Here is a 23,209-nt window from a genome sequence, read left to right as displayed (position 1 = left end):
CTGAAACAAACCTTTGTGGACCGTGTAAGGACATGCCCAGATATTACAGGTGTCTGACATCAGCCACAGATAGCAGATAAATGCAAGGAGATTCACCAGATGAACATTTCAACTGCCACAGAAATAAAGTGGGGCAAACTGTATAGGAAAGTCACTAATGTAATAGTGATTAGAGGCTGAAACTCAACGAAATTGTACCTTTAAAAAACTACAAAAGTTAAAAAAATAAACAAATGAAAGACCAAAAGAAAACTAAGAACAGCAGAGTCAGGAAATGAGCCAGAATTACTATTGGTATGTTGGAAACTCACATAATGTTGCTGAAATGACCTTTTTTAGGTGAGCCTCACTGAATTCAGTACAATGCTCCTGTAAAAGGAAAGCCTGTGAATAGGCTTAAGGGAGGCATGGAGGGATTGGAATAAGAATAAATAACTAAAATAAACACACCCTAACCTGTTCATAATAACAGCATCTCCCAAATGCTTTCCCTGCTTTTATAGTCACTTTCAAAACCACCAGTAGGTAACAAAAACATTCCTGTAAAGGGTGTGTGCGAGCACTAAATCTGTCACAGGTAAGAATAATCCAGAATCAGTCACATATGTGTAAAGTACCCTTGGAGTCTGGAAAGTGTTTGTGAAAATAAGCAGCCAGCACCCCTTTGTTTGATATTTGCTCTCTCATAGTAGTACTTGAGATCAGTGGTGGAAGAGGCACAATTGCCAGCCCTGAAACCCTGGTGTAGGGTAAGATCTTCCAGGTGTTGCCAATAAGAGTATCAGCCAAAACAGTCTCCTATTTTCCTAGCCTCCTTACCTACTGCCCTCAGCTGACAGTTTTGTCATATGCTGCCCTACTGCCCTGCATCCAGCGATGTGCACAAGAATCTGGTTTGAGCCAAGAGCCTGAAATCTATGAGGTACTGATGTCCCATTTAGATACTGCCAGCATTTTCAAAGCACTGAATTGCTCCTTAATCCTGGAGGTGCTTGAATTTTTACTCATCAAAATTTGCAAAGCCTGCCTTACAGCTTATTAGCTGCTTTGAATCTTATCTCAAGCTGAGGCCCAAGGTGTGGTACACAAAGCAGGGAAGGGAATGCCTTTCTCACTTCAGGGCCCCAACCCTTAGGCATGTGTAAAGCTTGTAATAGAAGGGGTTAGACCCCTGTCCCGGCCCCTGGACATGTGGAAGGCATTTGAGTGTTTGCATAAAGGACAGGAGGAAAGGGGGGTGAGAAGGGGAGTGGGTGAAACATCACATATAAAACAACCCTGGAAGAGCTATTGTGCATTGCTAAAGTAAGGAGCTACCTAAAGAGTTGCCTAGACATTGGTGTCCAGCCCCTGTAGAAGGCAGACTACTGGGATCTCAACAGACAGTCATGTCTCTGATCAGCTGCATCAGGAAATACTTCAGTGCTTCAGCCCTTATCTTCTCTTGTCTTTCTGGTATTTTAATACTCATCAGTTTAGATGGCTCCTCAGTTACCAAAATTCTGTGTCTGGAGTTTGGGGCAGAAAATGTTAGGGGCTGCAGGCTACATGCATTTCAACAGGAACAAAGTACACTCAAGTACTTCCTACAAGCCTCATCCCTGTCTTCTGATGGCTGGCCCATCCATCCACATTGTAACTTACCTCCAAATTTGGCTCTAGTTGCTACCAGGTTGGGTTTCTGATAATCACGCAGTTTTAACCAGCACTCCATGGCAACAGTTTATCCTCCTCTTTGCAGTTCAGGTGGCCTACAGTCATCTTCCGGTAAGTGAATCAGAGTTTGGCATTTTTGCAGTATATTCCTCACCATTTCATTCAAGTTTGACAATTTCTTTGCCGTAGGTCTACCATGTAGTAGGACTTCCCCAAATACAGTTGTAACAGTGCTGCTGTTCTCTGCCCCACCTATGTAAAGAGGCAATGTACATACTAAAAAGCAACAATAACAAACACTGGTAAGACCAATGCAGTGTGTGTACCTACACCTATTATAGCAGAGAAACAAGTTAAATTCTAAGATTGTGTTGAATTAGTTAAAAAAAAAAACCAAACAAACAGGTCTGAAAGAAATGTTGTCTTCTGACAACAGAATTACATTACTACCTTTTTTAATTAGCAGAGGAGGGGGCAAGCAAAGTTGAAGGGTTTAGATTCATAGCCAAGTTCCCCTGTTTGCCAACCGGACAGCAATAACTGTCATCACTGATGCTTTGCACAACATGTGTCTCAGGTTCTAATACATATACAATACCTTATCCCCTGAATCAGTAAAAGAAACAGGCAAGAACCAACTATAAGTAATTTTGTTCCATTTAATTCTCTTCAAAATATGTACCACAAAGTTCACGAGCTTATCTTTCTAACATGAAGCTTGTCAACTCCCCTTTTAACTGACTCCAGCCCTGTAGCTTTGAAGCTCCCTAAGGCTGTGGGGCACAGAGCTCAGCAGATTTCTCAGGAAACCTTGTATATATGGGGGGGGGGGGGGGGGCGCAGCAGCATGCAATGATTGTGGTCTCACTGTAGCTTTTAGCAACCATTTCCAGTGTCACAGTGACCTGCTGTTATTTGAAAAGGAAGTTTCCAGCTGCAAGTATCTTTAATTTGCAACTCCTACCTCCTCACTGAAAGAAGCCTGCTGGGACTGGTATGCATCCCTGTTAAAGTTGTGTGGACACTTTTTTACATTCTTAAACACTCAGGTTACATGAGACCTCTGATCTCATGGTGATTACAGAGGAACTCTAGTTAGGTTTGTCTTCCACAGCTAATGAGTGCTGCTGAAACAAGTTTTATACTTTGGCAGTGGGATCTGTTGAGTGGAACTAGCGATGAGTCAGCAATTAGCTAAGGTTGTTTGAATAGCGATATAAACCATGCCTGCAAACAGTCCACAAAGGTCATACCAAGCGCCTAGCATTTAGACACCACTGCCCTGGTGATAGGAATTCTCGTAAGACGCTCACATTTTTTAGACCAAGTATCATTCTATTTGACATTTGGATATCCTCATATTAAATACCCCCTACTTGGTATCTGGGTGACAGGAAAGAACGCTTGACATCATTGGTACTATTCACAGTGAGGCATGCCTGCCAGATTGACAGATGCTGCTCTCTCCCCATCTAGGGGAGTTAGGCACTAAAATTAGTAACTATTAAAGCAAGCGCACTGAGTAAGGATCTGCTGAATCTCACCAACAAGAAGTACTGAGGCAGAGGTAAGGAGTCACCACTGCTCTTTCTACGTGAGCTTGGGCTGTAACTCACAAGCAGGGACAGCACAGCTTACAAAATGACTGCCCCTAGGGTGGAGGTGGACGAGTTGCTCAAGAATAACAAGGTGCTGAGCCATGGCAGCTCACAGCACACCCCATTAAAGCAGAGGAAAGGCAGGGACAACCTTCGCTTGTTTTGACCTGCGCTGACAGCTGGGGGGCGGGGGGGCGCGTTAGGCCAGATACAGGATGTGCGAGACAGTTCCCTGGTGATTCCCAGGCACTGCTTCTCACAAATAGCCCTAAAGAGGAAGACGTTTACAAACAGCCCGGGAGAGGAAACGGTTTATAAGCTAAAACTCATTTAGGGTTCAGCTCTGTTGCCTCTGCAACCACAGGAAACAAACATACTAGCCCTGCTTGTGAATCACAGCTTTTGGGAACTTCACCTTGAAGAACAGGAAAGAGTCTTTCTTCAGGTAGAATTGATCGCTTTAATCCCTTCTGCTGGGATCATTGCCCAAGATCCTTCATTTGCCAAAAAAAAAAAAAAAAGGGGGGGGGGGAAGAATCACAATTAGAAACAGCCGCTTGTGATGGTTCCACCCTCCCTCCTTCAATTGTTCAGTGCTTTAACATTCAGCCTGAATGCTGCAGACCTACTTTTAATTCTCTCTTCTAGCTGAGAGGATTGAAGGCCACATTGTTTCAGCCCTCCACTCAAGTGGCCTAGCTACAAAACAACTGAATTAATAATAATAAAAAGAGAAAGGCATCCCCCCACAAACGCCTTCACGTTCTGCTGACCCACTTCAATGAGAACATTTGGAGACTGTGTGGCTCTTAGGGTTTTGCCAGGAGTGAGAACTGCAATTAGTCTCTAAAACCAGTGTTACTGGTTCCAGGCAGACACAGACTTCAAGGCACCTTCTGCATCAGAGGTGAGTGGGGGTTTAAAATGTCTTCGCAAGAGAAATCCCAGGCCTCTGAACTACCTACCAGAAGTCAGTTTTTATCAGTCTCCGTGACATGTTTTTATGAGCATTAAATGCCACTAAACTTGGGAGAGTAAAACAAAGATTGTCCCCAAGGCAAGGGGAAGAACAATAGCATTAGTGAATTACCATTCATCATCGCAAGACCAAACGGCATATAGGCGTTGCTATATGGCAACATCATCGCCCTGGCCCAGAAGCGAGAACTGGGGTTTTAACAACTGCCTTTTATTGCTGTAGATAAATACCAGCTGCCTCACTCCCAGCATCAACAGTTTAGTTTGTATCACAAGTTTTAGTCTTTCATATGTAAACAAAGCTATGCAAACATATAAATTTGAATGGGGAGGGGGTAGTTTTTCAAAGCTGATCTTACAGAACAAGAAAGGTGCTTACAGAGATGCTGAGAAATGAAATGTACGAATGTGTATCTGGTTTGAGTTACAAGGAAGGCCTTACATCCCTTTGAAACCCAATCTTTTCCAAACATACACCACATGTGCATTTGTACATCCATGACTGTAACAACGGCTGGCAGATAACCTCTTTTTACTCACTTCTGTAATGAATGAATTCGATTACTGCCATACAAAAGCTGCAGTTCGAAAACTTCCGGCAGCACTAGTCCTTGTTGTGGTAGGAGGAGAACTTCTGTGGGAACTGAACTGCTCTTTTTTATCTCTGTACACGGCAACAAGCGAGCTCTTCGGGAGTCAACGACAAACTTGTTCTGGGAACCGTTTACCCTTCAGCCAAGCCAGCGCCGGGAGCTGCGATGCCACCTACCGATGGCGCTGGGAACTGGCCTCAGGCCCCCGGCTGGCTCCCTGGGGAGCAAAGCCAAGCCCAGGCTTCCGAGCCGAAACTGCACAGCTTTTTCTTACTGGTACCAGTGAACGGCTTCTACAGCACTGTCCTCAAAAGACGACAGCCCTCGTAGGTTACTCATGGAAGAACAGTGTGTTTCTAAAATAACCACTGTCCTCTAACGAAGTTTAATACAAGTTCAGTTCAGAAAAGCAGCCTAGCAAGAAACTCAGCACTCTCTCCACCAAGTGACATTTATCCTGAAGGGTAACAATGTAATTCCTCGAAGTGACAGAAGCAGCATTGATCACCCTTTCTCTCAAGGCCAGAACACTAAAACCACAAGTATTCTGATCACGGCAAAGTTGCTTTCTGGAGCCAATCTGCTACGCATCCCTACCACAGGAACTGGAGGATATAATTATGAGAAATAGAACAAAAAGGAATGCCTCCTTTTCACACACCCAAAGCACCACTCTCAGCAGAAGCTCTTAAAAATATATTGTACATTGTTTCATTTAGAAAGCAATAGTGTAATTTTCAGACAGAGAGAGAGCACCTCCCCTATTTATCCAGACCCATCCTCATTGTGATTTGAAAAAAGGAAAAGAAAGAAAAAAAAAAGAGGCTGCAACAAAATGTAATGAAATCTATATTGTTAGTCCTGCAGATCTGGTAAGAGGCATCACTCAAGCATTCTACTTGTATATGGTATGTTTCTAAAGACAAAACCAGGATTTACTACAGAAGTTTTTAATAGCAGTATTTATATTGTGCTCAGTGTCATCAAGAAAGGGAGGCGCCAAGGTGGTAAAATAACCCCTCGTTTATATCCATAGGATTTAAAATGTTTAATGTGCAAGTCCTGGACAGAAATTATTAATTTACAACATAGTAGAATTTGAAGGACAGGGTTTCTTCATTGTATGTGCTCACAGTAGTAAGTGAAGTTGCTGAAGTACAAACATCAGTATACTTAAGTGACTTATGCTTCATTTTTAAGGCAAAAATAGGTAACAACACAACTGCATATAGTTGCAAAAATATTTACAGATGATTAGAGTCCACTTCTAGCATGAAAATTTTAATGATGAGCTTAATATAGCAGTGTTTTATTTGAAAAGCTACCATCAAAACTGTGAAATGAATCTACCTAGGGTGAGTAGCACTGACATTTTTACCTGGGCCTGTACACTCACTGATCTTTGTCCCTGAACCTCTATCACTGTAAGCTGTCCTCCCTCCCTGGTCCATGTACAATCTTACTACAAAGGCACAGGTGTGCCTGAGCAGGCCCAGAGTCCACAGAGGTAAAAAGCTGGAACGCTAAAAATGTATGCAAAAGGTCCCAACAGAAAAAAAGAGAAAACAGATCCTGAGAAATAAAACTAATGGGGGGGGGAAGGGAGAGGGGGGGAAAGCTATCTGCAGTTATCGGAGGATCTGCTCAGTCATCCTTGTCTTTTGCTCCATGTTTCAGGATGCGTGTGAACTCGATGTAGTTGAAGTTCCCCTTTTTGTCGATGGGAGCCTCCCTATACAACTCATCTACCTCCTCATCCGTGAACCTGTCTCCCATTGTGGTGAGCAGCTCTCGCAGGTAGTCTTCTTGGATGAACCCTAGAAAGAAACACAAAGGGGAAGCTGTTTCTTAGCCAAGCCTTCCAAAGCAGTAGAACAGACATACTGGCAGACCTGCAATTAACTAATACGTGTTTGCACCAAGAGTCCAAAATATTTTCTTACTGGATTCTAAAGAAACTCCTTGAATGCAAAGGGGAGGAGAGGGACGTTTAATGCAATTCATACAGATTTTTGAAATGAGGGCCTGATCTGCTGTGATCCGGTAAACACCTATTTCCACCCACTGATCTTTAACAGCTGAAAGTGGAAAAACAAGTTCCTGCCACTACTAGTCTTCTTTACACAAGCTGTTCTCTTAATTCAATTATATTTTTCTTGACTTAATTAGATATATTTGTGTATCCTCTATAAACTAGTTTCCTCTGGGGACTAAATAACCATTGGCTGGCTCTTCACTCTACACAATACTGTTACTGGAGGCGGTTTACGTGGATACAGAGCTGCTGGCAAGTGTCCAGGGACAGTTTATAACAGAAAAGACTTTCAGATGGGATTGAGCAAGTTAACTCAGAAGGGAGGAAGAATGTTTACTTGTTGAGATGTAGAGGCAGAGAAGCTAGTAAAGAAAAAGGTACAATATATCAAGTTATTTATGCAAAAATATTAGCAGATGATTTTGGAAGAAAGCAGTTGCTAAGTATGTCCTGTTAATTCAATTTCAGTAGATGGGTAGAACCACCAGTTGCCAAACAATTCCAGGAAAGTTTTGAGATGAAAAAACGGAATGCGAGTAGTAAATAGTAGACAGAAGAATGCAGAAACCAATTAATGTTGAAATAAGACCAACCATGCTTTTAAATGCACAATAGTTGCTTCATTTGATAAAGAAATTGGTTACTGAACTTCAGTTGGAGAAATATCAATAATGGAATAGAGGAGGTAGAAGTATGTTCCAAAAAAGAATGTGTAAACTGTGCAGAACAGCTGGAAATCATATCCAGACACCCACATCAACTGATGTAGATTCAATGAGAATGTGACAAAAAGAAAAAAAAAAAAAAGTAGCTCTGTTTTGGAAAGAGAGTTGAATAACTTAAGCAAACAGAATTCATTTGAGAGACAAAACCAAAGAGGGAATCGGGACTGAAAGGCAGTGAACATGGCAAATTATCATGGGGTTGGTGTATGCTGCAGGGAAGGGAAAAACGTGTTTCAACATATGCTAATTAAACCAGCATCATATCCCAGTGTAGGCAAACCCTTGACTGCTGACTCCAAATGAAGAAGGCTAACAGCCATGTTCTACTTCAAAAATTCGGGGAATGTTCAATTAGCCAGACTCAATCAGGTCAAACTCTGGAGTTGTCTCTTAGCAGATGTGCATAAAGAAGGGGGAAAAGCAGCGAGACAGATTAGGTTTTCTATTTCTGCAGTTCTACAGAGACCAAGTGCTGAGAGATGACAAAAGGATTAGTATTCAAAGAATGCAAAGCCTTTGGTGCTCCAAGTTTAGCCTCAAGGAGACAGATTGCTCCTGTTTGAGCAGCTAGGTGTTTAAACACTGAACTAGGCTGCTAGACTAGGAATACACTAAAAGTTTTAGCAGCACCAAATTGTAAAGCAAATAGCAAACCCACTCTCCCTCACACACAGATTCGGTGTAGATGGGGAGTAACAAATTAATGAAGCAAAAATTAAGATGCAGGCAACACAAAACAGATGACAATGCAGGATCAAAGATCAGACGTAACAAATGCAGACAGATATAACTTTTATAGTTATCATTTATAGTTATATACTATAATACTATAGAATAATTTCATAGTACTACACATGATTGTAATGCTAAAGCAATATACTCAACTAGATTTGCAATACAGGAAATGTAAGTAAAAACCAGCAAGTAAAACTGCCTTATCCTCATCAAGAGGATCTGATTTGTATTATACTCTTTCAAAAGAACTACACTGAGGTAGAGCTAGAAAGTCAGGCCAGTAACACACACACACTCATGGAGAGTACAAAGTGGAAAAACAAAACCAAAAAGGTTTGACATAACTGGAAACCCTTTTGTTTATGTTTAAAAAGAACAAACTTATCAGAAGGCAACTCAGAGAATAAAATGAATAAAAGGCAAACATGACATGGGTTCTACAAATACATCACGTTATTTTGAAGACTGTATTTTGACTGCTATGAACTGAAAATCAATAAAACAGCATAACTATCTAACACGTTTTCTGGTTAACGTTTCAGGATGGCGGTGGAACCATTATCCTCAAATCATCCTAGGACTAGACTAAAACATTTACCACACAGAGTTGAAAGATAATAAGATCAATCTTATCAGTACCTGTGGGCCTGAACTAGTAACTTATTATTTACATAGACGTAGAAAGTTACTGTTCAAAAGAACTGTTAGCACAATAGTTTTCTTTATATGGTAATTCGCAGGCTCTTGTTTTGGTGCACACAAAAAAAAAACCTGTAGCACAGTGAGTCAGACTACCTGTGGAGAGAAGATAATTAACCTATTAACAAAACTTCCTTCTCTAGGAGATGGTAAAGAGATCTTCGTTCACAGGGAGGAAGTCAATTAACATTTGAAAAGGCCTTACCAACAGAAGGCCTGTTTACCTACACCTCAGCAGGAAGGGATGCTCTTTGAAAAGGCAAAAGGTGCTAAAAATACACAGACTGAAAATAGCTGTTTGAAATGGAATAATATCATTTGAAAGGTTCAGAGCACATATCCACAGGTTAGACTGAAATACTGTGGAGAGTTGTGAGGTAAGTTATAGGTACGGTGACATCTCTAGTACAGATGCTACCTAATTTTCGCATGCACTAGCAAGTCGTTCACAGCATGTCAAAGCGCTGATATCCTGTGATTCCACAGAACTGCCCTAAGGATTCACCCTCACTTGCTACACACTTCTCCCGAATCTTAGCCTACATGAATAATAAATAAGCTCTACCCTCTAGATTACAGGTGCAACATTTTAAGTGTGACACAGTAAAACAGATCTGCCTTTTCCTTTCTCCCCATCTTGCTACGCAAGTCAGTTCAACCTGTAATTTCTGTCTTCTAGATGCCACCTGGTTTTTATCTTCAGATCACTAAAGTACAGCCTTTCCTGCAACCTGGAAACAAACTGAGCTGCAGGTGAGGGCATGACACATGGCATTTGCCATGAGAGCTGTAACATACACAAGGCAAAATGAGGTTTCAAAAGAGTTTATGTAGCCTGGACACCTTGTCTTGAAATATTAGAAACATTGAAGAATTTGGATGCATCTCAGACCTCCTGCAGGGACTGGACACACTCAGCTGTAATACAGATTTCACATCTGTTACCTTTTTAATGCTGTAGAAAATCACATATTTTTCCAGTTTGAATTCCTCATATCCTTAGAGCAAACATATCTCATTTTGCACTCAGATGAACATACATGCTGTCCAGTTAAAACACTTTTATTCAAATACTCACAGAACAACGTTGCTAATAGACCTCAGTACTCACACAGAACAGCCAGACAGTTTTTACTCACACTCAGTAAAAGTCAAATTCTTACTACTTGGTAGAATGTGCCATCTAGAATTACTGTGTCATACCTCACTTATAATGGTCCAAAAATCAGCATACTTTTTAGAAATCCAAATAACACAAAAGTACCATCTCCCTCCTCCCTCCCCCCCCAAGTGTCTGAGTTTCACCTATGTACCTGTTGCTTCTTCATCGAAGCAAGCAAAAGCATTCCTGATTACGTCTTCTGGGTCGGTGCCATTCAATTTCTCACCAAACATTGTCAGGAACATTGTGAAATTTATAGGGCCTGGAGCCTCATTCATCATGGCATCTAGGTATTCATCTGTTGGATTCTTTCCTACAAATAAAGGGATTCATAGTCAGTTTAGCTTTCAAACTAAAAGTAACCTGAAGAGCATATCCCAGACTCCATTATTCTAACTGCACAAATTTGCCTGTCAACCACAAACAGAAAAGTGACGTTACCAAGAGAGGCGAGCATATCATGCAAGTCCTCTTTGTCAATGAAGCCATCCCTGTTCTGGTCAATCATGTTGAAGGCCTCCTTGAATTCCTGAATCTGCGACTGATCAAACATCGCAAATACATTGGAAGTGGCACGCTGAGGGCGCTTCTTGGTGGTCTTTGTCTTTGCCTTTTTGCTGGACATGTTGGCTATTGGATACTAAGGAGAAAAATAAATAGTGTAAATACAGTAAAACCAGGACTTCTTAAAAAATGTACTATAGTTTAACATGAAAGTTCACAGAAAACACCTCTTACACACTTCTTTTCCTCTCATCAATATATTTCCCTAATGAAGAAGGAAAAAATTGAAGTAGAAAATGCAAACAAATGAAAGATAGACTCCTAAATAAAAAAGTCACTAAAATAAGACATAAGTTAATCTTGAATTTCAGTCTTCAAAATGATAGCTTTTGTGTGGGATCCCTTCTTGATACATGCACCTGCAAGAAGGAAACTACATGAAGAAAGTGAGGTTTTGAAAGCTGTTGTTAAGCCTGTGAAAGAGCACTGTATGGATATACAGATGGGCGGACAATAAATGCGTGCAATATTAAATAGGGAAAGGAGAAACACAACTCAGTTGACCTGAACAAACTCTGAAGTGCCTATACTTGGCACCTGACAGTTAGTTGCTATTTTGTATGACGATGGGTTTCTTCCTTGCCTTGTCTTGCATTATTTAAAACCACCCTAAAGCTACGAGAAAATCAATGCAAGCTATTTTTCTGTTCATGCCAGTAAGTTCTGTCTGACCTCCATTTACTATTATGTATTTAATTTTACCCAAAATATTCTACAGGTCTGTTGTACCTGAAAGCTCACGTCTGCTGCCTACTCCTTTAAGCAAAAAGGGAAAGCAACCAACTCATGCCTCTTCTGCTCATCTCCCTAGAAAAAAAACTACTCAGAAAAAGCCACCTTCAGCTGCAGCACTCGGGCTGTGCTCGGGTCTGAACAACACAGAGCAATGGCCACACTTTGGTCCATTATATTGCTACCACTGTCATTTAATTTACCTGTTGCTGAGCCTGCTAATGTTTCCATCACACAGAGCTGAGGAGCAGGCTCTTAAGATTTTATAACACGAACCGGGGCAGACTGCCTTATGCTTTTAGTTTGGGTGGGAGGTATTGACGGGGGAAAACCTACAGGCAGCCCCTCTGAGCTTTAACCACACAATGCTGTGCCTGGAAAACAACCCGGCAGCCACCTCTTGCCCTAAGCTTCGGCGTGTGGGGAGAATCAAGCTCGGCCGACACGCTCAGCTCTCCAGCGAGCACAACACTCAGGAGATTTAATTAAAAAATAAATACTCTTTATTTCTGCCCCCAGAAGGCTGATCTCTGTTCTGAAGCAGCATCCCGCCCTGGGCTATAAGGGCGCATGGAGCCTAAAAGCTCTCGCCCTCCCTACGAAGAGACGACGCCATCGGTTCCCCTCAGCAGCAGCTGCCCCAACGGCTGCCGCGAACAGTCGCTGGTTCGAACGCGTCTCCCAACGGTCACTCTCCACAGCTCGTCCCCGCCCCCTCACCGGCAGCACCCGGACCCTCCCGGCCTCACCCCAACGCTCTCCGCGGTGGCCCAGTACGAGGGTGACGCGGAAGGGAGGAAGCGGCGGCAGCACACCGGGTGCTTCCCGGAGAAACCATCGTGCTCCGGAGCGGCGGGTGGGGACCAGCGGCGGAAGGAAAGCGGGTGGCGGCGAGAGAAGCGACGGAGGGCAGCGAAACGGCACTGAGGCCTTTGTCCTAACAACCATAGGGCCCCTCACCCTCCCGGGGCGGCTGGCTCGGGGCGTCTCCGCAACGGCTCCCCCCCTCGGACAGCGTTGGCGCAGCCCGCGGGAAGTGGCCGCTGCCGATGCGGAGCCCTAGGCGCCGCCCGCAGGTGCTGGGCAGCGGGGAGGGAGGGAGGGAGCCAGCCCCAAGCGCTGATGGGAAAGGGTAATCCCGCACCCGAGCCAGGCAGCGGTGGTGGGGTGTTGCGGTCTGTGTTTGTGTCTGGAGAGGTGATAGCGTAGCTCCAAAGGGCTGTTGCCGGTCAGCGAGTTTTTCTCGTGTGCTTGTTTTTCATGGGTCACGTTGAAGACGGAGCTTCGGTCCGTGTGTCTGAAGCCTCTACAGGCGACCGCGGGGTTAACAGGTTGGTGATGTGCTAGCAGTGGGGTAAATGAAGCCTCGGGAGGTGGTAACATACTGAATTGACTAGTGTAAGGTGTTATCCTTACAGTATTCCTCGTGTTTCGTTTAAGGGATCAGAAAAACGTCTAGTTCGCATCTTTTAAGTCTTGTAAATGCGCGCACCTCTCACAGAGTAACAGACCCCTTGCAGGATTTATTCTTCCTTACGTTTTTTTAATAAACGCTGTGCAGAAAATAATACTGGGTGTTCCCCCCCCCCCCCCCCATTTATTCGTATAGGATCTCGAATTGAAGTATAAGGTCTTTTTCCTTCTCACTGGAGAATGGAGTCTGAAATGAAGTCAGAAACTGCTTGATTTTAGCCTGACTGCTTCTGCATTTTTGAAATTCCTCTGAACAGAATGCTTATTCCCATTTTGTATATTGAAGTACCATATAAGTCACTTGGGCTTCAAGAAGCAGTTGTTTAGTACACAATAATTATGTTGTGAAGAAAGCTACAGTTCATCATTCTTTTAACTAATTTTCTGCCTGTTACAAGTTTTGTTCATACACAGTCAGTATCTTGGTAAACGATGCTGAAGTTAGCATGAATTATTTAAGGAGGAAAGGAAAAAAGTAGGTGAACAGGCTTTTGCTGAAATTACCAATTATATTTACAAATGTAAATGGTTACATTTAGACGCTGTACAATTTAGAAGTTGCAGGCCCAAATTTGAAGGAAAACACTTTAATTGCTAAAAGGCCCAACTTTCTTTCTCCCCCTCCCTCAAACTAGAAGAGTTTTCATGAGGTCTGAGAGTTTGGCTTAATTAGCTATAGGAATGATCTGGACAGGGCTTTTAGCAGCCTGGTCTAGTGGAAGGTGTCCTTTCCCATGGCAGGGGGGTTGGAACTAGATGATCTTTAAGGTCTTTTCCAACCCAAAAGTGTTTCCCTGATGAATATTGCTCTTCTAAAATGTGCCTGAAATTGCAATTGGGAAAAATTAAAAACACAAACTTTGCTGAATTGAGAGCATCCTTATGGAAAAAGTCTGGAGAAAAGTGCTCTGTACTTGCCAGAAATGGCACGTAGTTTCCAGATAATCATATGCAAAGCATGAGTGGGCAGAAAAGCAGTAGAAACACCAAGGTAGTAATAGAGTTATTAAAATGCTTTGTGATAATGCTGAACAACTGAATTGCGAGTTGAAATTTAATTATTAAAATGGTTATTTGATAATTTAAAATCCTTTCATCAGTTACTATACATTGAACCACACTGCAAACACGCTACTTTATGTTTTATTGTTTCTTATGCTATTAAAAAGGTTATATGAAACCTGCCACTGTGGATGTTGTTCCTAGTGTTTAACTTCCAAAGATGTGAGAAATAGGTACAGTAATATACTAACCCAGTATGAGATCAGTTCTTACTGCAAATTGTGTATCTCTTAAAGCTTTTGTCTCCAGTTTGTCACATCATAATGAATTGGGAAGCAGTTGCTAAATGCAAACCATTTTCTGCGCTATTCAAATCTGTATAATGCCTTTACAAATGGTTCCATTTTACTTGATTGCAGCATTTACAATGCCACCAAAGAAATTTAAAAGGGACAGAATTTGTTTTGCCTCTTAAAATATTATATACGTAATATTTTTTTTCCCATTGACATCAGTCTTGAAAAGGGAAAAAAAATAAAGGTCTTTTTGGTGACTGTATTAGCTTGTGCTTCATCTCTTACTTAAGAAGAATTGTTGTGATGGTCTCTCAAGTAAACAGGACTTTGTTTCTGCTGTGTAAACTTCACTCTGGAGATGATACTGCTTGAGGATGGTACCTGAGAGCTGCCCGCAGCCTTGAACAGCTGTGACTGGGCATCCTTGGCTGATGCTGAAAAGCGCACTGTAATCCTATTCCCTGCTGCTTTACAGGCTGGTTTTGAGAGTATAATGAAGCCACATGCTCCTTTCTTGAGTGTGCATGCTCCTCTGTGCTCGGGTGGTGCTCCTTGACTGCAGGGAGAGCTGTGCTTGCAGATCGCTATCTGATGGGACAGCAGGCCTCGTCATGAAGATGGCCTTCGGGCTCTTCTCAAGAAAACAGTCCAGGTACATCCTAGGGAGAGCGTGTTCTGGAAAGCCCAAGGTTGTAGTTCTGCTAAGTACTTCATTCAGCCTTTTGCCATCACATGGTGCAGAGTAGAAATGCTTCGCTCCAGACATAAAATTGCTGTGCAGAAGGGGTACCCCACAGCTAGCCCGCGCAGGTCGGGCGCCGCGGGAGCGTTTGGTTTGTGTGCCGGGGGTTCTCCCTCTGGCTGTGGTGCTGGGAGGGTGCTTTGGGTAGCTGGTGGTGCTGTACCACCAAATAGTGCCTCCTAGTGATGGACTTCAGTTTCGCACAGCGTTTGTTTTGCGGGCTGCCACGTGCAAGAATGTAGCAAGAAATGTTTATTTCTCGGTACCGCATAATTTCTTGCATAAACCGTACAGAACAGGAATTTATCCATTCTGAAAAACATTTTTTTCTTTTTAATGCTGATCTCTTAACTCTTTCCATTTTCTTATTTCTACTTTTTCCTTTGTAACTCCCACCTTCTTTCTCATTTATGTCAGTCTTGTTTAAGAAAAAAACCTTTTAAGCGAAATGTATAAAGTTTTTCCATTCTTTCCATCAAAAATACTCAAATACTTTTGTGCTGTTGGAATGTTTTCCTAGGCTTGTTTTCTTTGGATTGTGTAAGAGCCTTCAAAATCACGTTTCATGCTGAAGTTCTACAGCTGTTACAGACAGCAAGCAATTTACAGTAAACCTTTTCCGTCATTTAATTTAATTTTCTGTGTTTCCTCACCTCTGCTGAGTTATGATGACTATGCAAACATTTGCGATTAACTTGGTTGCTTAATGAAGCAGAGTCAGTCTGTGTCATTTGACGTTTCTTTGGGAATCTAATTAATGTCACAGGAACAGCTGCACTGGCTCACAGTTAAAGTCTGCCTAGTGCCCTAGCTGTAAAGAGATGTGTGTTCTGGATGTGGGAAGTGGGGAGTCTTGGCCATCCTTTGGTGAGCTCCTGTTCGCACAGGCTGTGTCTGCACTCTCTGCTCCACAAAGGCAACTGCCCTGCATGAGTGGTGGCCAGAGAATTGGTCTGTTTGAGGTCACGGTGTACTGCTTGCTCACTGCGAGACCAGAAAAAATACCAGGATCATCCGCAGCACCTCTCTTTGGCCCTATAAAACAGTGAGGAGCAGAGCAGGCATGTCGGGATTCCTCAGGCTGGAGTTTTGTGCAGCATTCAGATCTTGCTGCCTCCTAAGGAGGTGAGAACCATGACGTGGGGATTAAATGAGGATGTCCATGTCTCATCCTGAGTTTTCAGCAAGTCAAAATTAGGCATGAGAGTGGGGAAGGGGAAGCCCAGCAGCTGCGTCCTCTTCCTGCTTCTTGCATTTCTTGGTGGAGCACCCCTGGGATGTGTCTGCTGGTTTCTTGGATGCCCTCAACAATGCTGTGAGGTCTCTCCTACCAGGTGTCTGGAGAGTTTTATTGTGTTTTGTTGTGTATTTTTCTTTTTTATGTCCCATGAAACTTGGAATCATCAGGTGTTTTTAAAATATCTTTCTGTACACTTCCTCTTCTTTTTTTGAGGAGAGAGCACACTGTGTACTTTTATCCTATTTTTAAGGGGAGAGCAGCAGCAGTGGCCATATGTAGGTATTTAGGGCAGAATAAGAATCACGGTAGCCTGTGATATCTTCTCAGAATTCTTTCCCAACCTCTGCAGGTGTTAGCTCATGGAGGAGTAAGCCATCCTGAGCCAGATGTATTTGGTAACCTTTGATGAACTTCTTTCATGAGTTTGCCTAATATGTCATCCTTAAATTGATGTAAATTTAGCATCTACAATACCCTTCGCAGGTGGTTTTGAATTCCTTTGCAAGGTTGTTATTTGTTACATGAAGAACTTCACTTTACTAATTTTGAACCTACCTAATCCTATTTTTATTTGATGCTCTCAGCTTTGTACTGGCAGAAATGCTAAGGCTGAACTGTGTGTCCACCTTTTTGGTGTTACTTTTCCTTCTAGAGAGTGCTTGCATATTCTGCCAGCTGTAACAGAGTCCTGCTTAGGTAATTTTTCTTGTGCAAAAGCTATTCCATACTTATGGTCATTGTAGAAGTAAGACTAAAGATACGCATAGGAAACAAAAGAGTCTAAAAAAGAGACACTAAATGAAAAAGTATATTTGTGATTTTCACATTGAATTACAAATTAAAAACGTGTCAAAGTTGGGTGGAACTTTTTGTCAGTTAAGAGATTTTTTCCTGATCATATTATGACTGTTCAACAAAAGTTGCAAATGCTAATTGCAGAGGTTAAGTATTGACAGCACAATCAAAATCAAATATATCTATTGAAGACAGGTCTAATTCAACAGTCATTTAACAAAATCATTTTGACTGCCTATTGCTTCACCTGGTATTTTGGCTCATCTCTGCCTTTCTATCCCTTCTTCCCTGATGACAGCTGGCATCTGTTGTGTTTGTCAAGCTATCCCAAGGGCAGCACTGTATCAGTCAGAGTGACAGTCATTCTTTTTGTGATGCTGCAAGTGTCACAGAACTGTTCTGGAATTTCTCCAAAAATAGCTTTAGCACTGTGATCCAAAGGGAAAAAAAAAGTTTGAGAAGTCGTGAGGTAAAGAAGGGTTCTGAATGCATGTCCTCACTTGGGTCTCTTGGAGGGCCTCAGAGCAAGGCTTCTAACCATCTGTGGGGTATTCCCTGCTTTCATTCACAGACCTCATGAATAGAAGTGGTGAGTTACTGGTAACTTCTTATGTGCACAGGTGAGGAGAAGGAGAGAACGTTTAAGTTCTCTTGAGCATTGTATGACAACGATATGACAGGGCCAAGGGCAAGGCAGAGAAATTTAATGCAACTTAAATAAAACAGTCAGTCTCCCAAGTGTTGTAAAACAGGAAAAAAACCAAAACACCTCAATATAATGATCTAAATCTGCAGCTCAGTCACTCTATGAATAAGCGCTGAAATGTGTTTGATGGACTATGGATGGACTGGACCCAGCAGAGAAGGTGCTCCTTGCATTTTGCATTCCCAAGTTCAAAGTCCATTATACGTAACATTTATATTTAAGAATACAAATTATTTAAAAAAAATATTGAAAAGTATGTCTTGGGCTCCTTCTCCTAGGAATTTGTGCCTTGGTACCTGTTCTCTGTGATAAAGAAGTCACTACACTGCCACTTGTGTTGTATGTCTGTCACTTGTTTTTTGTCCCAGCTGGTAAGTTGCAGTAATTTTAGCCAAATCTTTGTGTGTTTCTCTCACCCTTTTTGCACTAGTTTTAAGCAGAAACATTGCCAGACACCATGATTCCACAATGTTTATGAGTGAAATGCAAAAGTAAGTGTTAATAAGGCGTTCTTAGAAAAGGGTGATGTCTCTGGTCTTTCAAACACATGTAAGTAATTCTGCTAACCTAAGAACATACCTCTTCGCCCTCTCCTTCCATGTTAAATTAGCGTTTGTATCTCTCTGACAGTGTGTATGTATAAATAATAAAATGAAATGTGCTCAATGTTTGGCTGAAGGTCTAAAATGGTATTTTAAAACATACTCGGAAAACAAGAGGGAGCGTATTCAGTCAGGTGTTCGGCATATAGAAGGTAAGCTGTTACCAGTTTTCTTTAGCTGATACCAATGCAAGTTTGGTTGGTGGAGCAATTTCAAAGTGAGCATGCTTCTTGTGAGATGGTAAGATGCTGCCAGTATAAATCCTATTGCGTTAGAGGTGGTTAGCTCACAATAAAGGAGGAGGAATGTGAGAAAAGTAAAAAACCCAGTGTCTGTAAGATACAACGCTAAGTCAAGGCTCAAGTTACTTGATTCTCATGCCAGCTCTATTTCAGCACATACTAAGGCAGGGCCTTGCAGACCTCATTTTACACCCACTCACTAGAATATGCTAGACGAAGGCTGGAAATTCTTGCAAAATGCTGCCTTTTAATTCCCAAGGAGCTATGCATTCACAAAGAAAAAACCCAAAACATAGTTCAGTATTTAGTGAGGTTGCACTCACTGATACCCTGAAATAGTCAAAGTGAGGAAATTACTAACCGAGGATTAAATAAACCTTGCAAAAATTGAGCAGTGATGGTGTATAAGAATACTAAATGAATGCTGCTGTCACATACCACATACTCCTTTAGGTGCATGTCTTGTAGTCTTGACCTGCCTAACCCTGTAGTATTTGCAAGTGATTTTCAGTCTTTATCAAAGCGCAAGGCTGCCTTACTAGGGGGTGGAATCATGGCTGCATGGCAGAGGAATGTGCATGCAGCCAGTTGTTGGGATTTTCCAGGAGGCAGTTTGATTTCCTGTTCATTACCTGCTTCCAAGAAACACATGAACATCTTCCCTTAGATTTATTACATTCATACAAACTGCATGACTCCTTACGCCCTGTGATGCAGTGTATGTATCTATTACATATGATCTGTTCTCTAGGGAATATCGTGCATTTGGTCTGAAAACATTCCTCGGCAATGTTTTTTCTGTGATGTTGAAATTTGAAATAGAAGTTATTTTTTGCAAGGTCCAGTGCAGCAGTTCCCAAAGGGTGTGCTGCCACATCAGCCCACCTGCTTTGTTTGCCCACAGCAATGGAGCTTTCTCCTATATACCCAAAGTGGGTGGTCCTGGGGAAGGATGTGTGCATGGGCCTACAGGCTGCAGATTTAAGCAGGAAGAGCAGCCATTGCCCCCCACTTTTCTTTTTAAAGATGAAATATATTCTATCTAATATATCAAAAGTTTAGGAAAACGGTGATCTCTGTGGAATTGCTGCTCAGAGCACATCAAAACCGAGCTGTGTGGAATCTCCTTCTTTCCACCCTCCCCGTATTGCTTTTCAGCATTTCACGGTAACTTACTTCTGAGCTGCATTTTGAGAGGCATTTACCGATTTCATTTTGCCTCTGTATTTTTCCTGGTTCTGTAATTCTGTTTCTGAGTTATTGTCATCCTAAGTAACTTTTCCTCAGGAGGAGGTTATCTAAAAATATCAGTCAAGTGTGAAAAATGAGGCAAGCCAGCCAAAATAGGAGCATGGGTACACAGGCAATACCAACTGCAGATTAACTGCTGATACCTAAAATGTTCCTGACTCTGCTTTGATTGTTATTCATCCGGTATTTGGACTTGGATTGCCTGAATGCCTTCACTGTGGTAAAAGAGCTATTTGCAGCCCTTTGAAACTCCCCAGGAACATGCCAAATAATGGGTTAGTATTATTCAAGACATAAAAAGGCCACAAGGAACATGATGACAGGATTTCAGATACTTTTCAGCTTTTTGGAACAAATACGCTGGGCAGGACACAAAGACGTACTGTTACTGATGTCTTCTGCCAGGATGGGGCCCCTTGTGGTGTATTTTGTTTCTCAACACACGCTGGTGATCCTAGAAACAAGTGGTCTAAAGATAGTTCTTAGGTCAGTGGGGAAACAGATCCTCACTTCAAAAATGTACAGACACCATCTCTGTGACATCAGTTAGCTGCTGACCTAGCATGTTAAGCTGCCTTCATGTTGTGAAATGCTTCAGTCATCTGATCACTGTGTGATAAAATATGGTTTTATTTCCTTAAACACAGATAAAGAGCCAAATCAAGTGTATCCTGAGTGTTAAAATGTTGCGTGTTACCAGTATCTCCAGGAGCATTTATGGGGGGAAGCAGCAGACAAGCATATACTGGCTGCATGTCAAAAAGACACCCATTCTGGAGGTTTCTCATGCAGCTGCAGTAGCTCCTTGGCTTCAGTTTGGCCTCTGCGGATGCAGCCTTAGAACAGGGTAAATGGGTCATGCAAAATAAATCACCACTTTTCAGTAGTGCTTCACAGGGCACTATATATCACTATAGATGTAGGGCTATTAAATGCGTGCATCTGCTGTGTAAATAGTTTTTCATTGTAAGCTTAGTCTGGTGTGGAGCTTGGAGACCATTATATATGAACCCCAAGGGAGAAAAGATTAGGCTCCAAGATCTTGACTGTAAACTGCAAAGCTAAATCATCAGAATCTTAAGCTGTTTCAGTGACCAAAGTTATTTTTATTTTTGGAAGTGGATTATTGATGACACATCCCTACAGCCTCGGCATGCAGCCTCAGCTGTCTGGACGTCCCTTGTGGCTTAGCCACAAAGTGCATCTGATGCTCTTATATGGACTCTTGGCTGGCTCTGTTGGCTGTGTAGCCTTCCCTTGCTAAGGGGTCTGTGTCTGCCTGCAGGTTAACTGGTCATCTATGTTACAACACCAATACTAGGAAAACTGGCACTTGGAAGGGTGTCATTAGTTGTACTTGAACAACCTTGGAAGTTTTTTCGCAGCAACATGTCTTCCTGAGCAGGTATCTGTATATTAATGTGGTTCCCCATCCCTACCCCCTCATCAGAGGAAGCAGCTGAGACTGTAGCACCCACATGGTGCAACAAGGAATCCAGTGGCTATATCCCAGTTTTCAGCTGGCTGCTCAGAAGTAGAGAGAGAGCAACAGTACAGAAGGTTTCCAAGTGGTCAACTTCCTCTCAAGGAGTATCCCGTATTTTCTTTTAAGTAACTCATTTATGTTTAAAAATCACTACTTCAATACTTCCAGCAAGAAAAATCTATCTGGCATCTGTGCCAATTACTCTAAGTAACATACCAACACCTAAAATTTACTGAGAAGATGGGATCAGGGAAAGACTGGTTTGGGGATCCAGTGTTCATAACAGAAGGAAACTGACCCTCTGAATCTTGCACCATTTAGACATTCAAAGGGAAAAAAGAATCAAGACAGTCCAACATCTATCTTTTGTGAGGGCTACTTGCACGTACACAATATTGAATTGCAGAGAGGTGACAAAATTAGTCAAGAAGTGACAGCATAACTGTTCTTTGGCTTAATGTTACATAGCAATGGTACAACAAGACAAGCGTTTCCTAGATCTACACACTGTTGTCTGTGTCACATGGGCACTGAAGGTGAAAAAGCTTCCCTCCATACTTGTAAGCTACCTCCCAAAAACAAAAAAAACAAAAAAAACTGTTGCTAGAACCTTGAAGGCAGCCCATGGAGAAACACCTCAGCAACCACACTGAAGATCACCGAGACAGTTTAAAAGCAAACACTTGAGAAAAGAAGTAGGTGCAGCAGCCTGAAGACATGCACCAAAGAATATGGTCTGTGTGGGAGAAGGAAAAATTGAGGCTAAAAGCTCCAGCTAACAGCCCAAAACTGGAAGAACAGCTGAAAACTTGTTTTAAGTAAGCCCAGAAGGGGAAGAAAGCACCCAGGAATACCAGAACATGCCTACTAAGTACACTTTGTAAAGTTAACTTATTTACAGAGCTAAAGGCAGAACATCTTCAGGAGCTGCCACACTAGGAACGTAAGCGAGATTAGCAAACCAAGCCTCCATAGTACCATATGGAAAAATGAGACAACCCCTCTGTACAGTATGAGCTGCCCCAGCCTTTACAAGGGTAAACTTAAGACCCCTCTTCCTTGGGATCTGAAGTAATGTGAAGTGGCTGAGGGCATAGTTTCTGGACAAGAGGTCATCACTTAAATATCCTCCTTGCACTTTTCAGCTTGCAGTAACCAAGAGAACGAGACCTATTGTAGGAAACAGTCCTGCTCAGAACTCGGAGAACAACCTTCCTCTTTTCTTGGTATTTGAGACAATAGCATCAGCACAGCTGTTCCTCAATTAACAATTCTTGCTTGGTTAAAAGCCATTTTATCAATGTAGTAAGGAATATTTGTGATCTCTTAAAAAAAATTGAGAGGGACTTCATCTATATATAGGTATTTACCAAGTTAATTCTCATAACTTCAGTGTCATTCTTATCTGCAGAACAATGAAGCTTTAGGTAGGTTTTCTGCCACGTACTCCTGTTAGTGCTAGGACAGATGCTGTAAGCTCAGATTCCTTTGCACAGGCGTCCTTTAGCAGAAGGGAAAAAAATATGTCCAATCCCCTGCTAAAAATCTGGCAATTGCCAACTTTTCATGCTGGCTAACAGGAATGCAAATTTTGACACAAAAGTATTGCTAAAACCCTATCAGTATTAAAAGGAAATAAAAGCTGGGCATGGTATCTGTTGGCAATGAGGCAATTGTAACAACCTTCCCCAGCCGTTTTTTCTAGTGAACACGTAAAAAACCCAAGGTAAGAGATTTCTACAGCTGCATTTTTAAAGTCACAAGCACACACTGCAAGGAGCATTTCGGAACTGTGACACCAAACATTATATAAATGAGTTTTCCAGCTTGATTTGCAACTGCAAGTAGAATTCAATTTCTATTACAACAGCATAATAGAAATATTCTTCACAGAAGA

At 42.1% G+C, this 23,209-nt stretch overlaps 1 protein-coding gene across 2 annotated transcripts; it reads right to left on the bottom strand.

Annotated features, from left to right (window-relative positions):
* Positions 1-5,651: 5,651 nt before the first annotated feature.
* Positions 5,652-12,356, bottom strand: LOC133266949 (myosin regulatory light chain 2, smooth muscle minor isoform). Of its 2 annotated transcripts, none has more exons than XM_061448711.1 (4): positions 12,227-12,356; positions 10,623-10,821; positions 10,333-10,494; positions 5,652-6,642 (listed from the first exon to the last, which is right to left on the bottom strand). In XM_061448711.1, the coding sequence occupies exons 2-4, from the start codon at positions 10,804-10,806 to the stop codon at positions 6,470-6,472; spliced, it is 519 nt and encodes a 172-aa protein (XP_061304695.1). In that variant the 5' UTR covers positions 10,807-10,821; positions 12,227-12,356; the 3' UTR covers positions 5,652-6,469. The 2 variants fall into 2 exon arrangements, with proteins under 2 accessions (XP_061304695.1, XP_061304696.1); XM_061448712.1 differs by lacking the exon at positions 12,227-12,356 and adding an exon at positions 11,681-11,807.
* Positions 12,357-23,209: the final 10,853 nt, after the last annotated feature.

The sequence above is a fragment of the Pezoporus flaviventris genome, unplaced genomic scaffold (assembly GCF_033815535.1).
Source record: "Pezoporus flaviventris isolate CSIRO_AGI_PZ_B2104156 unplaced genomic scaffold, CSIRO_AGI_Pfla_v1 ptg000007l, whole genome shotgun sequence".
In the NCBI taxonomy this organism is placed as follows: Eukaryota; Metazoa; Chordata; class Aves; order Psittaciformes; family Psittacidae; genus Pezoporus; species Pezoporus flaviventris.
Note: the sequence above shows the minus strand (reverse complement) of the source record. Positions and strands in the feature narration are given on the sequence as shown.

Coding starts and splice junctions, on each gene's coding strand:
- LOC133266949 (XM_061448711.1), bottom strand. CDS start 10,806: ATGTCCAGCAAAAAGGCAAAGACAAAGACCACCAAGAAGCGCCCTCAG. Junction 10,495..10,622: donor TGATATGCTCGCCTCTCTTG/GTAACGTCACTT, acceptor CTTTATTTGTAG/GAAAGAATCCAACAGATGAA. Junction 6,643..10,332: donor CTTCGATGAAGAAGCAACAG/GTACATAGGTGA, acceptor GTTTCTTTCTAG/GGTTCATCCAAGAAGACTAC.